The sequence below is a fragment of the Nipponia nippon genome, unplaced genomic scaffold (genome assembly GCF_047370975.1).
Source record: "Nipponia nippon isolate SJK-2023a ecotype South Korea unplaced genomic scaffold, ASM4737097v1 scaffold_4, whole genome shotgun sequence".
Classification (NCBI taxonomy): domain Eukaryota; kingdom Metazoa; phylum Chordata; class Aves; order Pelecaniformes; family Threskiornithidae; genus Nipponia; species Nipponia nippon.
The window spans coordinates 5,407,511-5,431,175 of NW_028262358.1; the positions used below are offsets into that span (position 1 = coordinate 5,407,511).

The 23,665-nt window shown below is 42.7% G+C and overlaps 1 protein-coding gene across 20 annotated transcripts in view; it reads right to left on the reverse strand.

The window, feature by feature from the left end:
* Positions 1–23,665, reverse strand: part of HAO1 (hydroxyacid oxidase 1) — an 89,705-nt gene that overhangs the window by 39,795 nt on the left and 26,245 nt on the right. For 9 of the 20 annotated variants that reach the window (XM_087777567.1, XM_087777564.1, XM_087777566.1 and 6 more), the window contains 4 exons: positions 22,603–22,761; positions 22,260–22,329; positions 18,538–21,882; positions 11,606–17,203 (listed from right to left, as the gene is read on the reverse strand). In XM_087777567.1, coding sequence (XP_087633693.1) covers positions 21,815–21,882; positions 22,260–22,329; positions 22,603–22,761 — 297 coding nt within the window. In that variant the 3' untranslated portion in view covers positions 11,606–17,203; positions 18,538–21,814. Of the gene's footprint in view, positions 1–11,605; positions 17,204–18,537; positions 21,883–22,259; positions 22,330–22,602; positions 22,762–23,665 lie in introns of those variants that run through there. The other 11 variants (XM_087777552.1, XM_087777556.1, XM_087777562.1 and 8 more) reach the window with 11 other exon arrangements.

Consider the following 23,665-nt stretch of genomic DNA (forward strand, 5'->3'; position numbering starts at 1 on the left):
CCTGCAGCTGCACAGGGTCTGTCAGATACGGGCTCCCGTTCCTTCTCCCCAGTCCACCTCCACCCAGTGCTCCTCATCTCCACTGGATGGACTCACTGTGCACTGTAAGGGGAGCATTACCTCAATACTAAGCTCGTGCAGCACTAGCAGATTTAAGAGTAAATCCAGGTTCACAACATGCCAGGACACCGCTTTTGGCTGCTTCCCTGCAAGATCCTTTTGGGTTAATCCAGGCATTCATTTGACCTCTGCTCTCTGTTGATGGTAATGTAACTGTGATTGCCATGAGGCCCTTTGTCGTCAGTAGGGGCTGGGATTAGAGCCCAGTACAGATAGCACATCCTGAGTAACAGCCGTGCCTGGAAGAGCACTTTAGCTGTGACCCCAGCAGCTTCAGGAGAAAAAGCAAGTAGGCCAGGAGAAAAAGACACATCTGCTTTGAGTGATGGCAAGGATAGAGCATAAGGAGAAAACAGCCATAATTATGGCAGTCAGGCTTCCCTGATGGACTGGCTTCTTCCCTGCCCCTCACCTTCCAACCTTTTTTTCCTGCAGATCCCAATCTTTTAAGATCTTCACATCTTTCATCGTTTGTACTCCAACACTTCCCCAGACAGCCAGACCAACCTGAGAGCAGATTTTTCTGCCATGCACTGCTTGCTAGTATCTTACATTACTTTCACATCCACTGGAGTTCACCTTCCTCTTTCTCTGCTGAAGGGAGGTTCAGCTGCCACTCAAACTACCCAGGTTCCTATAAGCTTTAAAGAGCTGTGTCTTTATCAGTAATCAAATGTAAAAAATTATTCTGCTGGAAATTTGGGAACCATTTAAATTTGAGTGGGAGTGAAAGCCCACAAACTACCTTCAAATCACCACCAGTAGAGCATGCAGAAACTCATACAACTTTTCTAGGAATCAGTTTGATTCTTTGGAAAAAAACACTAGCGCTTTGTTTACTGCGCGTCCCAGCAATCATAGCTGTTAGATCACATAGCTCGACATAATGCCTCACATTACAGGAGTTATTATAGATAACAGTAAATTTATTACTGAAAACAAGGTGTTTTGTGGCTGCTCCTGCACAATGCAAAGAGTCTTGGAATGAAAATTACTTGTCTTAAAAGTAACTTGAAGTTGGACAGCTTACAATGAACACAGCCATATGCCAATCCACGGACTTTCTGCCTGCCTGAGACTTACTGGAAGAGCTTCACTGTCCCTAGGGAAGCTTGTTCAGAAACAGTTTCTTTTGAATGCGAGGAGCTGGTAGGAAATTTTTCCATCTAAAGCCATCTGTAAGTGCATCAGAATAGTTCCGTCCAAGCAGAGGCTTTGTTTTCCATAGCAAACTGCAAATTTTCATCAGAAGAGCTAAAATCCACCCAGCAGAAAGATTTTCAGCATTTCGAAAAGACAAAAGTTCCCTCGAAAAAGAAAATGTTTCCACCATCAGCACCAGGTACAAATTGCCTGGAAGCCCAAGACTAATTGGGCCACTGTTTCCCTCTGTCGTCATTCCCTGGCTGTCTGTAGCACTAATCCCCAGCTGAGCCTCCAACTAAGAAATCATAACATAACATAACACAACACCCACCATGAGTAACCATCGTATTCAGTGAAAACTTTCCTCAGCATTTGTTCCTTTGTACATGACTAATCAGGATATAACTCAAGGTATTTTTCCTACCCTCTTTTTAAAATATAGGTGGTACAGACAGTTACATTGTAGTGGAAACATTACTCCAGCAACTACTCTTAACAGTAATGACACACATGCTCCTTTCCTCCTATCTATCCTGAAAGTAACACCTTACTAGCGGGTGCCACTGATTATTTAGTGCTTATAGAAGAGCTGCTTCCAGCTATCAACCAACAACTGACAAAAGTATCATCACAACCAGCATTTCCTAATTTTGTATTACCTTCTTTCATGTTCCATTTTCCTGGTCTACCTTTCAAATGAGCCTTGCTTCTGTGTGCACCATGGCACAGGTTTTCATGTCCCAGTAAATCAGAGTATCACTTTTTAACCCCCACCACCTGGGATGGCAAACCCCTCGAGATTAGTAACTTGCCATTCGTCTTTCTTAGAAGTGAGCCACATGAGACTCACCTGCAATGTTTCACTGATACTATTGCTTCTTACCTGGCTGTCTGCATGTATGAAAAAAAATATTTCATGTATGTTTATAAATATTTTCAAGCTGCACAACTACTGTATTTTATTTTGTTTATAAAACACAGGGGGAAAGGTACCAGGTTTATTTCCACTAATCAGCAAATATTTCTCTCTGGGCAATTTCAAGGAAGTCAAGAAGACAGCTAACTCCAAGAAAGAACAGAACAATATTAGCCCAGTTATTTCTTTATGTTACTACAGAACAAAGCAAATGAGGCAGAGAGATATTAAGGAACAGCTTTTCAAAATTGTTTAAGCACAGATAGGCACTTAATAGAGTTTTCAAAGGTCCCTACAGAGGTTAAGGATCTAACTCCCTTTGATAACACAAACATTTAGGAGATCTAGATTTCTGCTGAAACACCAGTGAGGGTGTGAAAGCATTCAGAAAGACATATACCTTTTCCTGAAACTGCTTAATGTAATGCTACATAATCCCATGTAATGACTTAATGTAGGCAAAAGAAATAATGTAGATGCCACTTCCATGGGAAAAAGAAACACATACTGTAATCTTGACAGGCAATGAGGCTCAGACCCTTACACTGAAAAGGTGTACTGTGAGCTTTCTAACAAGACTAAGGGCCTATGTAGAGTTGTAACTCTGGAGATAGAGAAGGTGCTATTTGCTGTAAAACTGTGCTGTAGAATCAGAGGTTTTGTTTATGATTTTTTTTTTGTTTGTTTCTGTGGCTGCAATAAAGCAGATTTTAAATGTGAACTGAGCTCAGAAAAGTTTTTCATTTTGTCAGGACTCCAAATTTTGCTGTTTAAATTAATGTTCTAGGTCCAGTTGTAGCCAAAGAGAAACAACAGTATATCTTACTGTCTGTGGGAACACGCACAGAGCAGTGAGCTACTTCTGTATTTTTCTATATCTGATGTGCCTACTTCAGAAGTACCCTTCTCTCCATTTTACAATTAAAATCTCTAAGATTTCTCCCCCTGTCCCTTGAAGCAGAGTTTGGAAAAGAAAACCCCTAGCTGTGCCATCTGCAATGGGTATGCCATCTCATGTCTAACTGACTGTTGCAGCATCATCCAGCTACGCTCGGGCCAGGTAGCAAACACCACCTAAATGCTCTGTCTTCAATCATCTCACAGTCTATCCAGGGAGCCTTTTGCTCACACCAAATACAATTCTGGGAACACAAAGGACCTGGCTGAGGGAGGCAAGGAGAAATAATATGGGGTTTCCAGTTCCTTTTTCAGTCACTAAGAAAATATCCTTTGAAATAACAATCTTGAAGGTGAAAACAAACATTTTTACTGCTCTAAGATAGGATTTTTATTTTTTTTTATTTTTTTTTTTTTTTAAGCAGAGCAAAAGTCATGCATGCTTTGGTCATTTGTGAGCCCTGGCAGGTTTCAGAGAGGTTTGAAACTGTGGGATATACAGTTTTATTCCTGCATCTGCAGGCTTACTGCAGGGACACCTCTGAGAGCTGAAGGGACCTCTCCTGTGCCTCTCTACAGGGTCCGAGCACTGGAGCACCATCAAGACTGGCCATTTTCAGCCCAAAGGCACAGCTTAGAGGTACAATTAAATCCAGTTCTCACTTCCCAGACACACAAAGCCCAGTCGTGTCACAACTGAACAGCCAGAATAATATCCGTCCATCCCTAATCCTTCTGGCAGGCAAATCAGTCCCCAAATCAGTAGCAAATAGCAAGTTGCAGAGGCAGCATTAAATCCAACGAATTCAAGTTCAGAGATGGAAGTGATAGGTACCTGGACAGACCGTGCTGGTCCCATACCTGCTCAGAGGCAGGAAACATAAAGCTCTGCTAATGTACCCCACTGAGATCCTGGCTCCAAGCTCACCCGTGCCCTTTCAGGTAATTCAGTCATGTTTCCATCTGAACATGAGCAGGGAGAATTCCCCATTTACCCATCCTTATTTTTATGTGTGGCACGATGGGACCCTGACATCAGCTGGGGTTTCTTGCTTCTATTGCAATACAACACTTACAGCTTTCATTTTTAAAGGACGTCTTTTTTTTTCAGTTAAAGTGATCCTGAGGCTAATTCCCATTCACTACAGAGAACAGAAGACCTTCCTGTACAAGCCCCAAAGTCTTAGTAGTGACCTTGTTTTTTTTTCATGTCAGCCAAGAAATAATCCATCCCTGTTACCACACAAGGGCACTTGTTTAATGTTGACGGTGAAGGAAGTGTACCACCTACTGAGTCACCAATGCCACATCCTAAACACCTGGCTTTTGCCTTGCTGGGCTTCCATTTAAGCATGAATCTACCCTGAGTGGAGCTGTAGAAAAAGTCTATAATAAACCTCAAACCACACAACACTTTCCTGGATGGGAGGTATATGGTGATCTGCTAAAGTTCACAGACTTCCAGAAGAAAACTGAAATCCATTCCAAAGCAGACCAATCTGCTTTGCCTTTGTCCAATGTCAGGGATAACAACTGTGCATGTCATGTCCCAAAGCAAGGTATAAAATTAAGTTTCCTTGAAGTCAGAAATAAAATCACAGCTACGTGTTGTTTTTTTTTTTTTTTTTTTAAAGTGTCTGCACAAAATTATGGCCAAATCTGCCAAGGTTTTAGATGCCTAATCTCCCACTTACCTTAACTACCTTTGTGGAACCTCATCCAAATCCTTATCATCCTCACAAGACTTCTGTACGAAAAATACAGATTTTTTTTAAAGCCAAACTAAAGACGTTTCTCGCAAATTAAATTCTTGCCTGTTAGGCAATGAATCATTTACCATCCACACTACACCCCATAGTTGACAAACAAAGCAGCATTTGCTACCTTATTGCAAAACACAGTACAACGTATTTTGGGAAATGATTCTTCATTAAAAAAACACCGTCTGGGGCAGTACAATGCAACAGGAGTCACACAAAAGTGCTACATCCTGTGACTGACTCTGATGTAAATGTGAAAACAGTCACAAAACATTTTGGGGGCAGGAAGAAGCACACTCTTTTCTATGGGACATCAGCTCACAGATGGGCTCGCTCACCTGTGGTTTGTCCTGAGTCAGACCGCAGGCCCTTTAACCCCCACGCTGAGGAGCTCAGCCTCTTGGCAGCTCTCCCACAGGCAGGATGATCTAGCCACCGCCCTTCGAAGGCACTTTCTGCCACAAGGCAGCACGTGGTTTCCACAACAAAATGAATGTTTATCTACCTAAAGCTTTGCTTCCTTCTGTATCTGCTACCTGAAGAAATGAAAGAACTCTGCCCTCAAGGAGACCAAAACCATAAATGCGTGGTTTGAAGAGAGGAAGAGGAAAGCTACGGAAGAGAGTAATGACAAGGAGGGACATTTCTGTAATTCGCATCCTTTTTAAATCCAAATTTCTTACCTCTTTTAAACTAATGTTTGCAACATGTAATTTTGAAAAACCTTATGTGTTGCAGGAAGTATCTGCAGCAGCTATGCTTTTTATATATAAAGTACCAAGAGCATCACCCCAGATTAGTGCATCATTGCACACAAGGGAGGGAAACCAAGTGCACACAGGCAGTTCCAAGAGCAAGATAACCTCAGTACATACTGCCAATAAAATTGCTAATAATGCTTCAGTGAGGCGTCCCAGTACAGACTAGAAAAAGGGAAACCAATCCTGAACAAGAATACAGATTTGAGCCGTTAATGACAGCAATAGTGCATTTTCTTTTCCCAGTGCATATCCTTTTCCAATTGATAGCACTCTACTTAAGTAGCAACAGGTCCCTGCCTCAGTGGGACTACAGCATCGCTTTTCTCAAGTACCCAGCAAACCACAGCAGGCAATTGCTCTCCAGGAGAAATATCCCTGGCAGAATATCCCAAAGGAACAAGTCAGCTTAATCAAGACTTTGCTCATGTGCAGAACAGGAAAATAAGATTCCCCTAGTAGCATAAGAATTTTCTATATTTCCCAGAGGAAAATGCATACAAAAAGAAGTCATCATAGTAACTTTGTTTGTTTTGTTTCTTTCTTTTTTCTTTTTTTTTTTAATAATTTCAACAAAAAGGTAAAAAGCCCACCCCACCCCTTTTTTTTAATTTGTCAAAATAAACTTCAGTTTTCTAGGAGACTTACTGAATTTCCCATAACTGTCCAATTTTCATAGAATAATTATTTTTATTGTCACTCAGACTTGGCCTAAAGCCATATTCTGGAATCTAAAAATGCCAAGTTAAACAAATTATTTGTCCTTTGCACAGAGCTCAGCTTCTCCAGACCCTGCACATGAGGAGTCCCTGCAAGGAACCATCCTTTCACAGTCTGACTCAAAGCTCCTCAAACCTCTTGGAGGAAAGACATGGACAGGCACACCAGAAAAGGGCAGAAAAAACACTTCAGAGCCATCTTATCCTGCAAAAGGAACACCGGCGCCCATTCCCACACAAAGATGAAATCCAAATTTGCATCGTACAACAAATCCAAGAATGACAGAGGAGAGTTTGGCAAGGAGGAAAAGATGAGAGTACTTTGCGGGTTTTGCCTGAGCCACAGCAGGAGCCTCCGGTAGGGTTGCAGGCCCTGACGCCATGAGGCTGCTTCACCACCGCAGCACCTTCTTGCTTTCTTACATGAAATCCACCTTCTACCTGCTAAATCCAAACACAAAGACTACAGCAGAGACCTCTAAATTTTGTGTTTGTAATAGGAATAAGCCCCGTAAACAGTTCCATTTTCTCTAGGTTACAGACTAACTTCCAACTCCAGCAGCTTTGGATGCAAAGCCAGAGCAACCTGGCTGCAGGGGAACTACTTCATATTTCAACCTGACGCCTCTCACACTGAATTGAAGTTGTGGGGAAGAGGCTATCGCGTCAGCACTCTTGCTTAACATTTTGAGTCACGTATTACGTTAGTCACAAGAAACAGTAATTGTCTTTCCATCCCTTTTCCCTCACTGAGATGAATAACTCCTCTGAGGGGGCAGGTTTTCCTAGGTGCTTTTGGTCGGAAACAAATGGGTCACCTTCCAAAAAGGCTACTGAGCAGACAAAAAAAACCCCAAAACCCCAGAAACCTACACACACACACCCCTGACTCACAATTATCAAATAATCCCACAGTGAAAAGAAAAGTTGCATATTGCTATTTACTTGTGAAAGGGATGTAGACGGTCTCGCTCCCGGGGGCTGCGACCGCATTCTGCAAAGCATCGCCGTACAAACGGCTGGGTACAGCTGATGGGCCAGATGTTCCCCCAGTGCAAATCGCTCCATCTCCAGCAAGGCCCCTCCACTCGCTTCCCTGCTGTCTGGTAAATCATGAATAGGTTATCCTTCTTGTCCCAGTTGATTTTTTAATTTTTTTTTTTTAATAAAAGAAACTGAGGGCCTTCTCACGTGCAACCTCCGCACTGAAATAACCTCCACGTTTTGGATTACAGCAATGAACAGACAGGGAGCAGCCGGGCTTCGCCTCTGTCCTCAGCTCACTCTGGTGCGGTTCGGTGCCAGAGAGATCAGGGAAGAGGCTTCGCACTCCAAGCGTCTCATTGCTCTTCCCTTCCACTGCTGCGATATTAAGCCATCCAAAAAAACAGGGGGGGAGAAAGTTCAATTTACACAGAATGCCCCAAGCGCCCATAAGCGGGACACGCCAGTACTCCCGGCACATCTTTTGCTTTTCAAATCATTTTTCAACTTTACAGCTCGGTGGTATAACAAAAACAGCTGCGCAGCGTTGTCGGGTCCCTCCCCAAGCATATTTCTCCCTGTCCTCGCTGCTGCTGCCTGCCAGTTAGCAGCTGCTCGGCCCCTTCTCCTCGTGGCACGTCGTCGGTTTGCAGGGCAACCAGGTGCTGGCTGGCAGGCAGGGACAATCTCACAAATAAATGGCAAATATTTTGAGAACTTTCCTTTTTCCACAGGGGAGGGGAAAAATGATGCACCACATCCACACCGGTCCGGGTTTACGCCGCCATGTTTTGCAGAGCCCCACACATAAACATGCTGTGCTTGCTCATGGTGCATTTCTGCACCTCACTCCAAACTCCCCCTGTACCTCTGCTGCCCTTTTTTTGGGGGGTTTTCCTCACAATTTTCACCACACAGACTGGAGGCGGGTGGCAGAGGCAGCAACCGGGTGGCCCCCACTGCCCTGAGAGGGGAAGTGCCAGAAGGTTCCAGAAGGGGCCAGAGGGTTCCAGAAGGCACCAGAAGGTTCCGGGACTCTGGGCAGGGCTGGCAGCAGGGCTGCAGTGCTGGGCACAAACTCACCATTGTTTCCTGGGTTTTTTTGAGGTATTTTTAAAATTTTTGAGGAAAAACAGAACTTTCCCTATGCCCCAAGCACCTCCACTCCAAGCTGCGGGCACAAACCCGGCATCAACAAAAGCGCCGGGGAGGGAGTGAGCCACAGCCGCCCTCTCTGAGGGGCGCCCGCCAAACAGACCTGCACTGCCGGGCAAACCCCTCACCGTGAGGAAGGCCCAGAGGGGCAAATTGCCGGGGGATCATGGCTGCCTTGCCATCCCCACACCCCTCACCAGCCACCCCTGAGGAGAGGCACGCACCTTCCCCTCACCCAGCTGCCCTCAGCACCCTCATGGCTGCCCCATCTCGCTGCTGTGTGAGGAAAAATCAATCCAAAAGACCCTTCCCCATCAGAAACTGCTTCGTATGTTTGGAAATAACAAAGAGAGGGACACCCGTCCTCCGGGGCGGGAGACTGAGCTGCACCATCTGCATTTGCAATTGCACAAGGCTGCCGGGGGAAGCGGTTTGCCTCAGGGGTTGGAGGTGGTCAGAGGCAGCCCCTGATAGATCCTTCCCAAGTTTTCCCGGTCCAGGAAAACAACTACTTCATGTATTGCAGCACCATCTGCTGGTTTCTGTGAACTGGACACATGGGCATCTCCCCACAGGGCGGGAACGAGCAGAAAGGCTTTGCGAGTGGTTTTCGTGGGGTGCAAGGCCTCCTGTGGTTTCCTGCATATGGGCATTTCCTGAAGATTTTCCTCCTTATAAAGGAATCAAGGTACCTCTAAATAAGCAGCCTAAGAAAAGCCACCTCCCAGAGAAACAACGGACAAGTTAGTGTCGAGATTAGGGATTTCTCTGAAGAAGTACAATAGGCAAAATCCAGGCTTTTCCCTATTCCTCTCAAGCAGAGCCTGATCAATTTTGCAGAGCCCTTAGGGAATGATTTTCTGAAGTGACTGACTGTTTCTGGGCACTTCTATTTTTTCTATATATCTAACTCAGGCTGCCTGCTTTTAAAGGTGCTTGCATTTCATGAAGTCCTGTGGTCCTGGGAAGGGGGCTCAGCCTGGCCACCCGCAGCCGACTGTCACTTTAGTAAGCCCTAGCTGACTTTCAGCAGTTACTTATTTCAGCCGGTTTCCTTCCTGAGCTTGATTCATCCCAACAGTGAAGTCATGTTCGTAAACTTTATTGAAAGTTGCTCCTGGCTGTTAATTTACAGCCTGGTGAAGGCAAAAGGAAGAGATTTGGATTTTTTTTTCCCCTCTCAATGAGTGACTTGAGATAATACAAATATGAAGAAATACATTACTTTGAAATTGTGTTATATAGAGGAAGGACACTCACCTCTTTTACTTCCTTAAAATTCAAGCGCAATACTAACTAAACCGGTAACACTAGAGGCTGCTGATACACGCAGGAATTATTGGGGAACTACTGTCTTGCAAAAAACAACATAACTTTCATTTTAAGCAAATATTTACTGCCTGCAGCAGTTAAATGCAACACAGTGTTTGTGCTGAGGATTTGTGCAAAGAGGAAAGCGTAGCCGGCTTTTAGTCTCTCCCAGCTCTGTGCCCAAATAATTCAATTTACATTCTCCCTCATCTCCTCTGCTTTATCAATAGGTCTGCAGCGCCTTGCACAACAGAGGTCTGGTTTCAAGTGTGTTCCTGGCACAGGGGATGAGCCTACAGACACCAACACAGCTGGGCACAGTCAAGCACTACAGGTCTGTTCAATAATGACACCTCTAATTTTTAACGCTTTCTGTATCTGCTATCTTAGTCTGCCTTGCAGCAGCACCTCCTCAGTACCCACACCACCCTGTAGCACTTCACATTCCTGTCTGGCCCCCTCTTTTCCTAACGATGAGACCCTGTTTTACAATTGGTGCCATCACAACAATGACTAAACAAAAGAAAACTAGCTAGCTGTACAGCATGTTTGATTTGAAGAAAAAAAAGTTTCCCTTTACAGGGCCCAGCAAATGTCCAAGGTTCAAACAAAGTACGAGGTGCTAACGAACAGAGTCTTGACAAACCTTGTTTTCCTGCACAGGGGCTCAGTACATAATGATTTCATTCAGCAGCTACTGTTCAAGCATGGAAAGTGTTGGTAAAGAAATCCCACAGAGTTCAGACAACCATTTTCCTAACTTAAGCTTCCACCTCCGCTCCTCCCCCCTGTTTGCCTTTAGGGTCTCTGCCAGTCATAACATAAATATTCATCAGCTGATATTTGCAGTAGCTGTGAAGTTATGAATGAAGCCAAACGCCTTTCCCTCCTGCCCCATCTGCAAAATGGCAGCTTCTGGTCTTAGCTCATGGCCAAACGACACTTTCCAAAATCCCCAAAGTGCACTTGCAGGCTTTTCAAATTCAGTCGGGTTTTTAATGCACAAAGCAGAAATACTGTCTACCTAATATTTACCCTGGGATTACTGAAAAAAAATATATGTATTACTTTCTACGCTTTAAACTTTGCGATGCCTTGACGTAATAGACAGAAGTGTTGGCAGCTCAAAATGTTGGTGGGTTTATTTCAGGGGACATGACTGCTGCAGGTTTCCTTTCTGAATCGAATACCAGACACTTGAACCATTTGTTGTGCAGAGAAGAGAAACCGCTTTTATTCTTAATGCTGGTTTCTTAACCACCTGGGTGCTGTCAGAAGGAGCCACATGCACTGGAAAACACTTTTAATAAGATTCCTTTAAGCCTGTCTTAAACCCTGGATCCTGAAAAATGGAATCCCCACTACCTGTCATATGTGCTTTCCCTCTACAGATTAGCAAGGGGCTGCTGCTTTACAAATGTTCCCTTCTCACAAAGCCTGGAATTATGCTCTCGAACCTACCGTGGGTCAGCAAGACAGCGAGGCATCTGACGTACCCACACTAGCAAAGTCAAAAGCAGAGATGTCAGAGAAACAAGAGAACAGCCCAGAGCCTTAATGAGTCTAATTCAGCAGGGTACCAATCCAGGCAAAAGAGCTGTACTGATGGACACAGATGGGGACCGTAAGCCAAAGCATCACTGGATCTTAGAGGCTTAAAAATCCTAAATGCCCACAACCATAGGGAAGTTCTGATAAAAAGGCTAAGGACCATTCAGGATCAGGGAACAGGTACACCTCTTCATAGCTTGGTTCACACATATCAATCATGCAAACTATCCTATCTTGCCTGATTCGCATAGGTTGAGCCACAAATAAAAAAAACAAACACCAAAAACATCAAAAGGAAAGCGATAGGTTTAGTAAGTTTTAGGCATGTTGCAATCATCTGATTTGATTTTCACTATAAATAAGCCAGAACATTTTACCCAACAAGTCTCCAATATTTTGTGGCCAAAATAGAGCATATCTTCTTTAAAAACATCTACTTCTCGTTTAAATACTACAAAGGACAATTTACCACATCCCCTGGGAGCATTCCAACACTAAGAACCTTTGCTGCTAAAACAAAAAACCCAAACCACTTTGGTTTTGATATCTTCAGCTTTCAGCCACTGGATCCTGTACATCTTTGTTTTGAGATGAAAGAACCCCAAAATCATCTCACTGGTCCCTCCAAAGAACATCAAATACTCTCTCCACCTTCTTAATAATCAGCTATGTACACTTCTTGGTTATTTGCACTGTCACAAAGGCTGCAAAGGTATTAGGTCCTGCATGGCTTCCACCTGCAGGCAAAAAGCAGGCTTCATCTCTGTGAAATCAGACCCAAGTTCACCAGCAGGTTCAGTGAGGACCTCAGGCAGCCTTTAGCTAACGTGTCTCAAGAACATTAAAACCAATAAGCCCAGGGAGCTGCACATTGGCTAGGGCTTCCATCTTTAAAGCTGCTCAGCTAGGGACATAAATGAATTTCAAAAAGTCATGATCAGGGCAGGAAAAATTGTAAGGCAGACCTTAGATACATATCTTAGCATGGCTCCTCTGCTTCCACATACAAGTAACCACTTCCTGTGTGCGTGTCTGGGATGCATTTATACATATAATAATCAAAAGGCAGCCCCTTCGCCAGGCACATGTACAAAATTTTGTTTTGCAGACCTGAGTCACCCGCTGGAATTGACTTAGGATCACTTGATTTGGAAGATTTTAATTCACAAAGAGAAAATAATGTATCAGAAATTGCTGCTTTTGACACTAAATGCCCCATAAAGTTACATACTGACTGTTTTCTTGCAGCAAATTACACTACACTCAAAAATCCAAAGTTCTTACTAGGTTGACGACCCTGTTTTTATCAGCTGTTTACATACTATCATGCTGCTTAAAAGCATCTTGTTGGGGCAATGGAAGTATCTTTGTGACAACGTAAGTGAACAGTAATTAATTGATACACTTCACTGAACATACTGATATTGAGAAGAGCTCTTCTGGCATTTACCATGATGACGCTGCACCGCAGGACAGTCTAGCTATTGCCAGCGCTAGAAACAAAAACAAGGAAAAAAAAAATTAATCACAGCAACACCTTCCCACAGCCAACAAGGCACTGGGGAAGGGAGCATACACCAATGCCGAATAGAAAAGGAAAGAGAAACTTTGAGGAATTTCCCCTTAGCCGTTTTTTCAAGAGAGTGGGAAGGTGAGACTGAAAAAGGCTAGCTATGGAAAAAGGAATATTATTTAATAGGGCTATCTCCTGTGCAAAAAAAGACACCTTTACTTTGATGCATCATGTTATATTGCATGCAGACACTTTTCTTTTATAAAGATTTCAAACTTTGTGGAAAACATTAAATCAGTCACTGCACTTTTCCAACCATCAAAACCAACAAAGCTCAGGATATTCTCTCCTGGGTTCCCATGTATTAATGTATGTAGTAATATAGATATTACTTTTCCTGTATTAATAACCAAAAAGCTTCTGATAAATGCAATAAAAATCCTCCAAGATAAATCATCCAGTGCATTGCAGGGAAGATTCAGTCAGAATGGAAGCTTTCTCCATGACTGTGCTGCAATCACAGCTCTAGAGATCATGTCAGCGGCGTGCAGTGTTGGCTTCGAGATACTTTACGCTGCAGCCAACATCTTTGCTCACCGTATAGTACTGAAGATTTCCAAACACATCAGTTAACAGCAACACAAATAAATAAACGAGCTTGTGGGCTGGATGTACTCTACAGCTTCTTGTTCTTTGAATGCACTCTACATCCTCTATAATAACTGACAATACAACTCCCATCCGTATCAGAGCAATAATGGAAAAAAGGGTTGAGAATCAAAAGGAATATTTTTTAATCTTTTTATCTTTATGGTAAAAGGGCCTTTCTGTGATAGATCAAAAGTATGGTTTTATGGGGGGGGGGGGGGGGGCAGGGGACACATGCACCCAAACCCAACACACTTGAAACTGATAAAAAGCAGAGCATGCAGATGGTTGAACTGTCTGGGTTTACCGTTCATTAGCATGCCAGCAAATTATTTAGGTCGAGTGTGGTTTTGTAGTCTGTTATGCAGCAGTTATGAACGTACACATAACTACTTGCAAGTGACTATCCATTGACTAACATAAGAAGATGCTGTTAATGATGCATCATGAGTTCTTCCTCTGGCACCACTGAATAACCAGAAAATAAACTGGAGCCAGAACTGTCAGAGATGTCTTTCGGGCCTGCTGTACAGCTGCGGCAGTCTTCCAGGTTAGCAGTGAGCACATAAAAAGCAAAGGCTGGGAGACTGAATCCGGGTAAGGTATAGCTTATGGATAGATAACATGGAGAGTGAAGTACAGAAGTCAAAGGTACTTGTTTATTTATACATTAAAGTGTGTATGTCATGCACCAGGGCTGTTCATTCTTCCATTCACACAAGATGGCCTGATATTCAGTATCAACCCTGTTACAGGACAACTTTGGCTAGGAAATATCAGCAGCATTGAGAAGGTAGTTCTACCAGCCTTGCCAAACAAAGAACAATCATCACAGCCTTGCCGCAAAAACTTACTGCTTTCCTCCAGCCGTTGTCTCAAAATTCCTGATAAAAGTGAAAATCACGCACCTCATATAACAGCTACAAATCCCACAAATTCACATACTATGGGCCTGATGGGATGTACGCAAAACTGCTGCTGAAACTGATGAAAACTTTGGTGCTTCTTTGGAGGGTAGGGAGAGAGGAGCCTGTAGGTTCAGATTCCCAGCCGACATAGATCAGTACAAGTCCACAGATTACAACAGAGCTATGCTAGCTCACGATTTGGCCCTAAATATTTTGGACAAAGATCGTATCAGCATCTAAACAGATGAAGTGGAAAGAATGTTGTAATGGTGGTGGGCTTCTTTATTTACTCAAATGCATGACCCTTACAGCAGAAGTTCTGGAACAGCAAGCCCTAACCTCCCTGGCCCTAGGTCAACACTACTGAGCGAGTAACATGATGTAGGCAAGAGCACTTTAAGGTCTTTGCTAGGCTCCTTTTTAACTTCTTTACCATGTCTATAGGTGATGTGTAGCCTGGGAACCAGGGACTGGGATCCTCTGCCTTGAGGAGGCACTCTTTACTGATGTAAAGCGCTGCTGAAGCACCATGGGCCACCTATGGTTTACGCCAAACTCACACCTATGCAGGTTCCCTTTTCCCATTCAGCAAACTTCTATAACTAGATTTCAACTTTAATCCCGGGTAGGGGGCTCTTGGAAAGTGAAAAAGAGCTCTTACCTTCTGGCCAAAAGCCCTTCACCAACACCCACACCTGTCCACACCTCATTTCAAAGTATTTCCAAACAGCAAAGACTCTGCCCAAAGGTCTCAGGCTTCTCTCTCATTCCAGCTTCCCTGTGAGATCAAAACCAAGGACTGCGTAGCAAACGTTGGTGCAGAAACAGTGGCAATATGCAGGACGCAATGAGATGCAATGCCACAACAAAGCGGAGATGGATGCTGGCACCCCTGGACCTGCAGCCATGGATTAGGAGCTGTGGAAGAAACTCACTGGTAGGCAGTAAGGAAATGAGGTGGATTATTGCCAGCTCTTATTCTTTATTTGCAGATATATTCTGTTGTTGTGCTTTCCTAAGACTGTGACCGAGTTCTTTTCCTAATATAAATTTCTCTGTTTGTAACTCTTTCAAAGAGCTTGCCAGTGGAGTTTCTTGTATGAAGGGTGCTTTTCTAGTTTTTCCAGGTTCCTGGATAGAGACATAAGCTTGTCAAAGGGAATTTGCTTATACCAAATTCAGTATTTTTTGCTGCTCTTAACTACCTGATGGGAAGCTGCAGATGTGTAACTCCAGAGTCAGTGACAGTTTATATTAAAATTATAATAGAGACCCCACCTACACTCTCCAACACACCAGGCTAGCTTATCTTTGATAGTGCGTGCATACAGAGGAAAGCTTCGGTATGTGAGATGCTGCTGCTGTTGAAATTCCCATGTCTGATCAGCATTTAGGTCTCACCTGTTATGCAGATTGTTTATCTCACATCCATGCTAGATTTCTGGGTCCAGTAACAATACACACTGAACTTACTGGCTAACCATACCAAATAGAAACGCGTACAATACATATCCTGAATTCATGTAAGAGCTAAATTTATGCCATGTTGCCTTATTGTAGGATCTTTGCACCTTCCTTTGAAGTCTTCATGACCATTCTTGAAACTTAGACAAATCTCATGTGAAATTAACCTAACCATGAGCACCTGGTCTGCAGGAACCTTTTTAGTGACAACTAAGTGTTTTAAATCCACTACTTGCAGTCCTCCTAACAGGAAAATCTAATAAAAACACAGAATACAGAATTAAAGGGGTTACTACACTGAGGGGCTTGGGGAGAACCCAAGTAAAATCATGTTACGCTATTGAATTATAGATAACCAGCAAGAAATAAGAGGTCTTCCATTCCCATACTGCAAAGCCACCGCAATCAGATCTTGCTTGGCAGACTGGCAGAGCATAAGATATAGTCCCAGTTATTTAAGGAGCTCCACCTTCTGCAAGGAAAAATACACAGGTTAAAGGCTCTGCTGTGGCCCAGCTCTGCCCCTGTTCTGTAGTTCATCTGTGGACCTTTCTCATGGTTGTTGGGTATTTTTGATACATAATGTCCACCCCAGAGTTATCTGCCTCAGGGAGAACAGCATGATTTATAATCAAGGCAGTGGGATGTAAATTTAAGGGACTTAACTGCAGAAAGCAGTTTGTTTCTATCCTCATTTTATAAAGAGAGACTCTCTCTTCCTGTGCCTGTCAATTTACACTTCAGACTCTGTTGGGTAGAGACTGCTGCTTGCAGAAAAATGTCTTTGCAGTGCACAACGCTACTTGACCTTGACTGGAACTTACAGCTGCTGTTGTCATAAAATAATAATCGATATTAATCATTGTCAGTCTAGTTGTATGAATGTCTTCCCCTTGGCTGAACAAGCCATCTGTATGTATCTACTAGCCTTGCTTACCACAAAGGTGCCGCCAGTGCAATTGATTACTCAATATAGTTACCTGCATGAGAACCCTGCAGGATTGTGACAGAGGAGATGTAATGATGGTCTCGGGGCATTCCTATCAGGGTGCTCCTGGACACAATTCATCCTGTCCATCTGAAATGATGACTTAGGAGCTGGGAAAGTCCTAAGAGTGAATCAGATCTTTGAAGTTCAGCTGGGACAGCCTCTGGGGGCCCCTTCGAAAGCTCCAGGTCCTGGAGAAACGTGGGGCTGGCCTTCAAGGGCGTTCCCATATTGGCACATAACCAACATACCTCTGCAAAGGAAGAAGCTGAACTACAACACAAAGGCATTTTGCATCTGGAGGACATGTTCTCAAAGCAGCAAAACATCTTTGTTATGAATGTAACATATGTGGTACTCTCCCTCTGTTTGGCAGGAGATAAGAAAAACAGAAGCAAGGCAAAATGAAAACAAAATGGAGCATATAGGCATCGTGAAACAATTACGGCACTGTGTCTCATTAGTATCTAAATTTGGGATTGCCAATCTTGTTTTAAAAACAGTTTTGTTCAACACTCAGTGACAGAATTTAAAAGCTGACATATCTTGCTGTATTGCGGGCCACAGTCACAGCTGGTGTAAATCAGAATAAACTAATGAAGTCAATGGAGCTTCTCTGATTTACACTAGATGAGGTTAAGGCTCAATAAGGTTAGACTTGCTTTCTAGGAGTGTTCAAGGAAGCCAACTTCTGTGTGTCCTGTGATGAAGTGGTTATTTATAATGGCCTTCAGTGTGGTTTGGAGCCAAATTTCCACATCAAAAGTAGCTTTATAAGAGATATCCTTACAGTGAGGTTCAGCGCAAAATCATGACTTCAGAAGCCAGCTTTCCTCATGCTCTCAAGTATTTGATTTCAGCCTGAAAACCATTTGAGAAGCCAAGAAAAGCAAAGCCATTCCTGCCTACTTCCCCAGCTCTGCTTCATCTTTGAGTCGCCTGCATATCCAGCAGGCCCCGACCTACACTGCCCATTTATCAAAGCGAGTTACTCTAAGTGTCTGTTTATTTATGTTCAGAAATTCCCAGTAAGACAGACAAGTTTCATGCTTAACCTGAAAAACTGGGGATGGAGGTGGAGTTCGTACCAGTTCCAGAGCTATTTGTTTGACTTGGCCACTAGTAAAAATAAAAAACAATAACGTGTCCCAGAGTCACAGCGAGAGGTGGAGGTCACAAGAAAACAGATCATGTCTTTCACAGCTCTTCAGCTTCAGTGCACTGAATTATGACTCCTATCATTTACTTACTGGATTCCCCACCCTGTGCGCAGGCTCCAAGCATTCAAAAAGCAGCAGGCCTCTGCTTCAAAGAGCTGACAGGCTAAGCGGGAGAGTTAAATCTGTCCCGATGATTTAACGAACCTCCTCCTCCACTTTTTATCTGAAAGGTCAGATGGTGTCTCAGCCCTCAGCAGACTTCTGTCATCTTCTGCTCACCAGACTGCCATGCCTGCGGTCCTGCACCTCTGCGCTTTGGCACTCTCCTCTGCTGTATTTAACTGCCAGGCTTTCATGGCAGACACATTCCCGATGCAGCCAAACCTGTCCTCCAGGCCCAGACTGCCAATGTGTTGCAGGTCAAAGTGGTCTTTTGCAGAAGCATATTGTTTTTTCTTAGGAGGACCCTGCTCCCTGCATGTCTAGCCTTGATGTACTCTATCAGATGCCCAGAAAATGTCACAGGCTCTTTCACTTACCTTGTCACTTGGATACAGACTGTCTTCCGTAGAACTTCTTGCTACAAAAGGGTCTCTGGAGTCCAGTTGTTGACATCCCAAACCAGGGCTGAAGCCTTTCCAAATCTCCTGAGTCGTGTCTACACATCCTCTCTAGAGTGCCGCGCTCTTCCATATTCTCTTCAGTGGGTTTAATCCTCTATGGACTCACAGGGGCCAGGGAGACAATTTTGTGGGGATGCTTCCAAAAATGGGATCTTCCAAACTTCTCCTAAAAAGTCCAGGATCCTCCCCCTCTTCCACATTCTCAGGTATTGCTTTTGGTCTCTTGTCTCTCCACAAAAGATCTGATAAATCTTCCTTCATTAAGAGCTGCAATTTCTTTTCCAGGGAATATTCCTGTTCTACCTCAGAGGTGGTTAGAAAACCCCGTTCAGTTCCTATTGAGTCACCAGCCTCCCAAATGGATTGTTTTTTTCTAGGCACCCAGCACACCAGTTAAGTGCTGTCTTTCTGGGTAGATAAATATCATTCAATATTCCTCCTTTATTAGAAATTTTTCTATGTAGACATTTTTTCTTGGTATCTTTGGCTTAATATGGAGCCAAGGTAAAGTCAGAGAATAATTTCACAATTAAAACCATCAAGACACTGTGTTTGTTATTTGACATACAGATAGGCAGATATACTAAAGCATCACAAATGCAAATACACCTTCTGTTCCCCCCCTACTTCTATGCCTTGATCCGAGGATTGTGATATGTTGTTCCTAAGTGTTTGTTGTGTTCACTTGTCACTTTGGAGGCACATAGTGTATTTTTCTAATTAACATATCTCAAAGACCTATTATTGTCTTCTGTTATATTGCTTATATTCTCCTCAGAAACACCCTCACAAACTGCAGGAAGATCAACCACCACCACCCGTTACACATGCTACATTTTCTTCTCAGCTTCTCCAGGTGAAGGAACTGTGAGGTAGAGTCATGCTGAGACTGGACATGGTTCAGCTTTTAAAATTATTGAGGGCACTCTTGAGTCTTTCTGCTTTCTAACCCGAAATCAAAACCAAACAGAATTCCTGCCTTTAATAACTTCCAGAAGCAGTTGTGTTTGGATGTCTCAAAATCAAGGGAAATTCTTTTCACTGTGGAATATTTTAAAAACAGAAGTCAAATGCAAAATTTGCAAAGGCAAATGAATTTTGTTTCTGTTAATGCTGTCTCACAGACTTTCAGTATTTGGCTCTAATTGTGCTTTTTAATGCATGTCTGCTCTTACTAGGGTTGAACTGGAAGGCAGTCAGACAATTCTCAGATAACAAGCAGGAAAAAACAACATAAACCCATTATCCCAGAGGAACTACAAATAGTTAATTACGCACAAGTAACAAAACGGGTTTCCTCACCATCAGAATTTATCATGGACCACAGAGTTACAGAACTTTCCTTGAATCTGGTTGGGGCAAAGACAGGAAACTGCATCTTCTAAACTTTAGAAATAGATCTTAAACATGTAAACATAAGATATTATGCCCCTATCTTTTAAGTAACATTTATATTATCTAAAATAAACAGTCTTTCTGAAGTTAGTCTGTAATTGACATCTGACACAGTCCACATTGCAACAGATATGATAAATGCAGTAAACAGCAGAAATTATGCTTCTCTATGCTCTGAGAAACATTCATATTTCCTTACACAGATAAACTTTATTTTGTTGCTATGCAACCCTCACACAAACCACTACATTCTGCAGTAAATAAGAGTACAAATTTTACAACTGAAGGGCAAGCATGTGGCCTTTTGGGTTTTCTCCCCATTTTGAGTTCCAGCCCCAGCTTTACTTCACATTGTAATATTCCATCATTTTATTACAAAGCTGCCTCTAAAGCTCAGTAAGGGATATTTCAAACAGAGCAAAAAGCGAGAGTCAGAATGCATGAGTCCTCCTGACACTGATAGGAAACAAATGGTGGAGCCAGTGATGTCAGTGACAGTGGAACAGTGAAATCAAGGCTTTTTTTTTTTTTTTTTTTTTTAATCCTCCTTAAAAACGAGCACTAAAGTTCCACAACAAGATTTTCAAAACCTTTCTGCAGTGGCCTCTCCTTGCTCCCAGTAACATTGCTATACCTGCAACAGAAGCAAGACACATGAAGAGCCACCCTTAGTTTTACTCAAGATGAGATTAGTAGAGTCTTACCTCCTCTGCCTGCTCACTTTGGGTAAGGTTACTTCGCCGTATGAAGCTATTTCTTTGTTTTTTACAGTTGCAAAATTTCTCCTGAATTCAGTGGGTAGTTGGATCGTTCAGAGAATAGAGGAGCAGATCATCTATAACTCTGTATCCTCATCATAAGCAGAGTGCATAACGCTAAGATTTATCTGTCTGAAGGGCGTTCATGAAAACTGAATAGAGCCACTAGGATCTTCCCAAGTCATGAGTTAATACCTCAACTATTCAAATTTCTCTTTTGCACACGGCTACAAATCCTACAAACTCTCCCAGGTAGCATCAGCCTTCACCTGCCACTGTCAGCAAATGAATCCAGGTGACTCAGGGCTCCAGCTGGGTGCAGTCAGCACAGTTTGGTGAAGGCAATAGGGCTACAAGGTTTTGCACCAGCCAAGGATCGAACCTATACCTGATGCACATACATAACGGTTGTCTGATTGCGAAGGGGTTTCTGTCACTTAAACAGCAGAATTTCCTCAATTTTGGTTTGCTGTTCAGTTCTTTACAACTAAGAGTCCTCTGAGCTCCTACAGCCTGCATGCTACAAGCCCACATGCTTATAAAGTAACAGCACGTAGTCGCTAGGGAAATGACGCGATGTTCATAAGAAAGTAAGATTTAATCTCTACGATCTACAGCGTAATTTCTCTAAAATGTAAAAGATACTTCTTGCTCACTGTTTAAATTTCTGCATTTTCATAGCTGTTTGCTATCAAAACACTTCTGTTTATAGTTTCATTTTAACAGCTAAGTTACTTCCAGGCATTTAAGTTAACATTAGCATTTGTTGCAAAACACCTCGAAGTTTCTATGTTGGTCTTGTATAAAGGCCCATCTGTAATCACAACTCCCAGTAGAGCAGCTTTCCTTAAGAGCCTAGGAGAATATAAAAACACCTGTAAAATTTGCTTCAAGTACTTTCTTCAACAAGGGATCTCCTACAGACCACCCCTTCTCAGTCAAGATTGCAGGATGAGGCCCAAAGAGCGAATGCAGTTGCTTTTTGTCTGGTAGCACGCTTTCTGTACAACAGGCAACGCACGAGGCAATACTCTTCAGACCTAAATCTTGGAAACTGCTTGATGTCTTCGTATCAGTGTCCTGCCAATTTCTTCTACTCTCTTGCACCCTGGAGGAGAAGTTACATATCAGTTGAAAGCCCTGCTTTTCTATACCACTCTAAGCCTTTTCTTTTTCTATCCCATAGAATTTTACATTCTGTCAGATGAAATCCACCCCTTAGTGACCAAGGATTTGCCACTACTTTTCTACAGTTTTATTGCTCTCCTTGTGAAAAACATTTTACTTACTTTTACTTAAGCTACTCAGTTCCCCATCTATAAGACAGCGATAACAAGTCCTTTTCCCATCTCTCCATAACCTAATCTGTTTATATTGCAAACATTTCCTTCTCCCTTCTACAGCATCTTGCCCAGGGCAAATGAAAGCTATGAGGAAATGCGAGAGAGAGGTGATTATTACTGAAAGGAAACATTGATGTCTCACCTGTCAGTGCCATTGCCAGGCAAAACTCTTCCTTCAGCATCTGGAGAACTTCTTTTGCTCCTTCGTCACCCTAGGAGATTAGGAGACCGTATATACTATTATATGTACATATAGCTCATGTGTGTAGATACAGACATGTATACATGTGCCAACAAAGTTTTATGCACAAACGTAACTCCTGAGTACTTGTCATGGCAAATTTTAGATTAGATGGTCTGGATACACATAGGCACCATTGCACACGCACCCCTATGTGCACACATATACACATACATGCATACACTAAGCCTAAACAGCAAGTCTAGGTATCTAAAAACAGACATTTGAGCTTTTTCTTACTTACTTGATAAACCAAGCCCCAGATGAGAGGTCTTCCGATGAATACAGCTTTGGCACCGAGTGCTAATGCTTTGAGAACATCTGTGCCTTTTCTTACACCACCATCTAGGAACACCTCCACCTTCCCCTCCACAGCCTCAACAATTTCAGGCAAGACATCAATCTAAAAGAGTGAAACCGAGAATACAGTTTGTCCACTTCTGTAGCCCTATTTATTTTTTGAATGAACTCTTATGTACAGGATCCAAGCTTTAAAGAAGCTAAATGAGCAATTGCGTGCCTAACGGTATGCAGAAATAACACAGCTTTGCATTGAAAAACAGTAGTGACTTAGCGTGTTAGCAGATATATACAAAGGTCAAATTTATTTGGAGAGTCACATAAATAAAATGAGAATCAGCAGAGTCACATAAAATGTCCATGTGATCCCATGACATGTATCCAACACAAGCCAGTATCAGATACTTTGGAAGAATATAAGAAACAGCAAGCACAGAAGAGGCCTTTCCTTGATATTACTCCCCAAACTTCCAGTGTTCACTAGTTTGGGGAGGAAATCGAATCACTGTCACTTTTTAAACAATCATCCTCACTTTCTTGTTTAAATTGATTATTCATTTATACTAAGGGACAGCTATCATGCAAAGTTGAGGCAGGCATTGTACCTATAGACACGGAGTAAAAGAAAGATGTACCCTGAGGACCTTCGAGTTGGCTGAGAAATTTTAATGACTATATTTTTCCTTTTGAAAATATATCTTGATTACAGGAATAATTGTGGTGGAAACTTCTTCATATAAGAAAAAATTAGCTTTCCGCTGAGTTTTGAGCAAGGTGGGAAATGCTTTCTTTTAATGCACGTATATGTTACCTTCACCAAGCTCTACTTAACCCCTACACCAGTGATAAAAGTAAGGGGGAAAAGGATTTTTACTGTTCCTAAGCTACAAGTAAGTAACCAGGGAGTTAAGTAACATGTCCACACCATGCAAGAGGTCCCAACGAAGACATGAGCCTCCTGAATTCAAGCCTCAAGCGTTAATGCCTAAATAGTTCCTATGCATGAA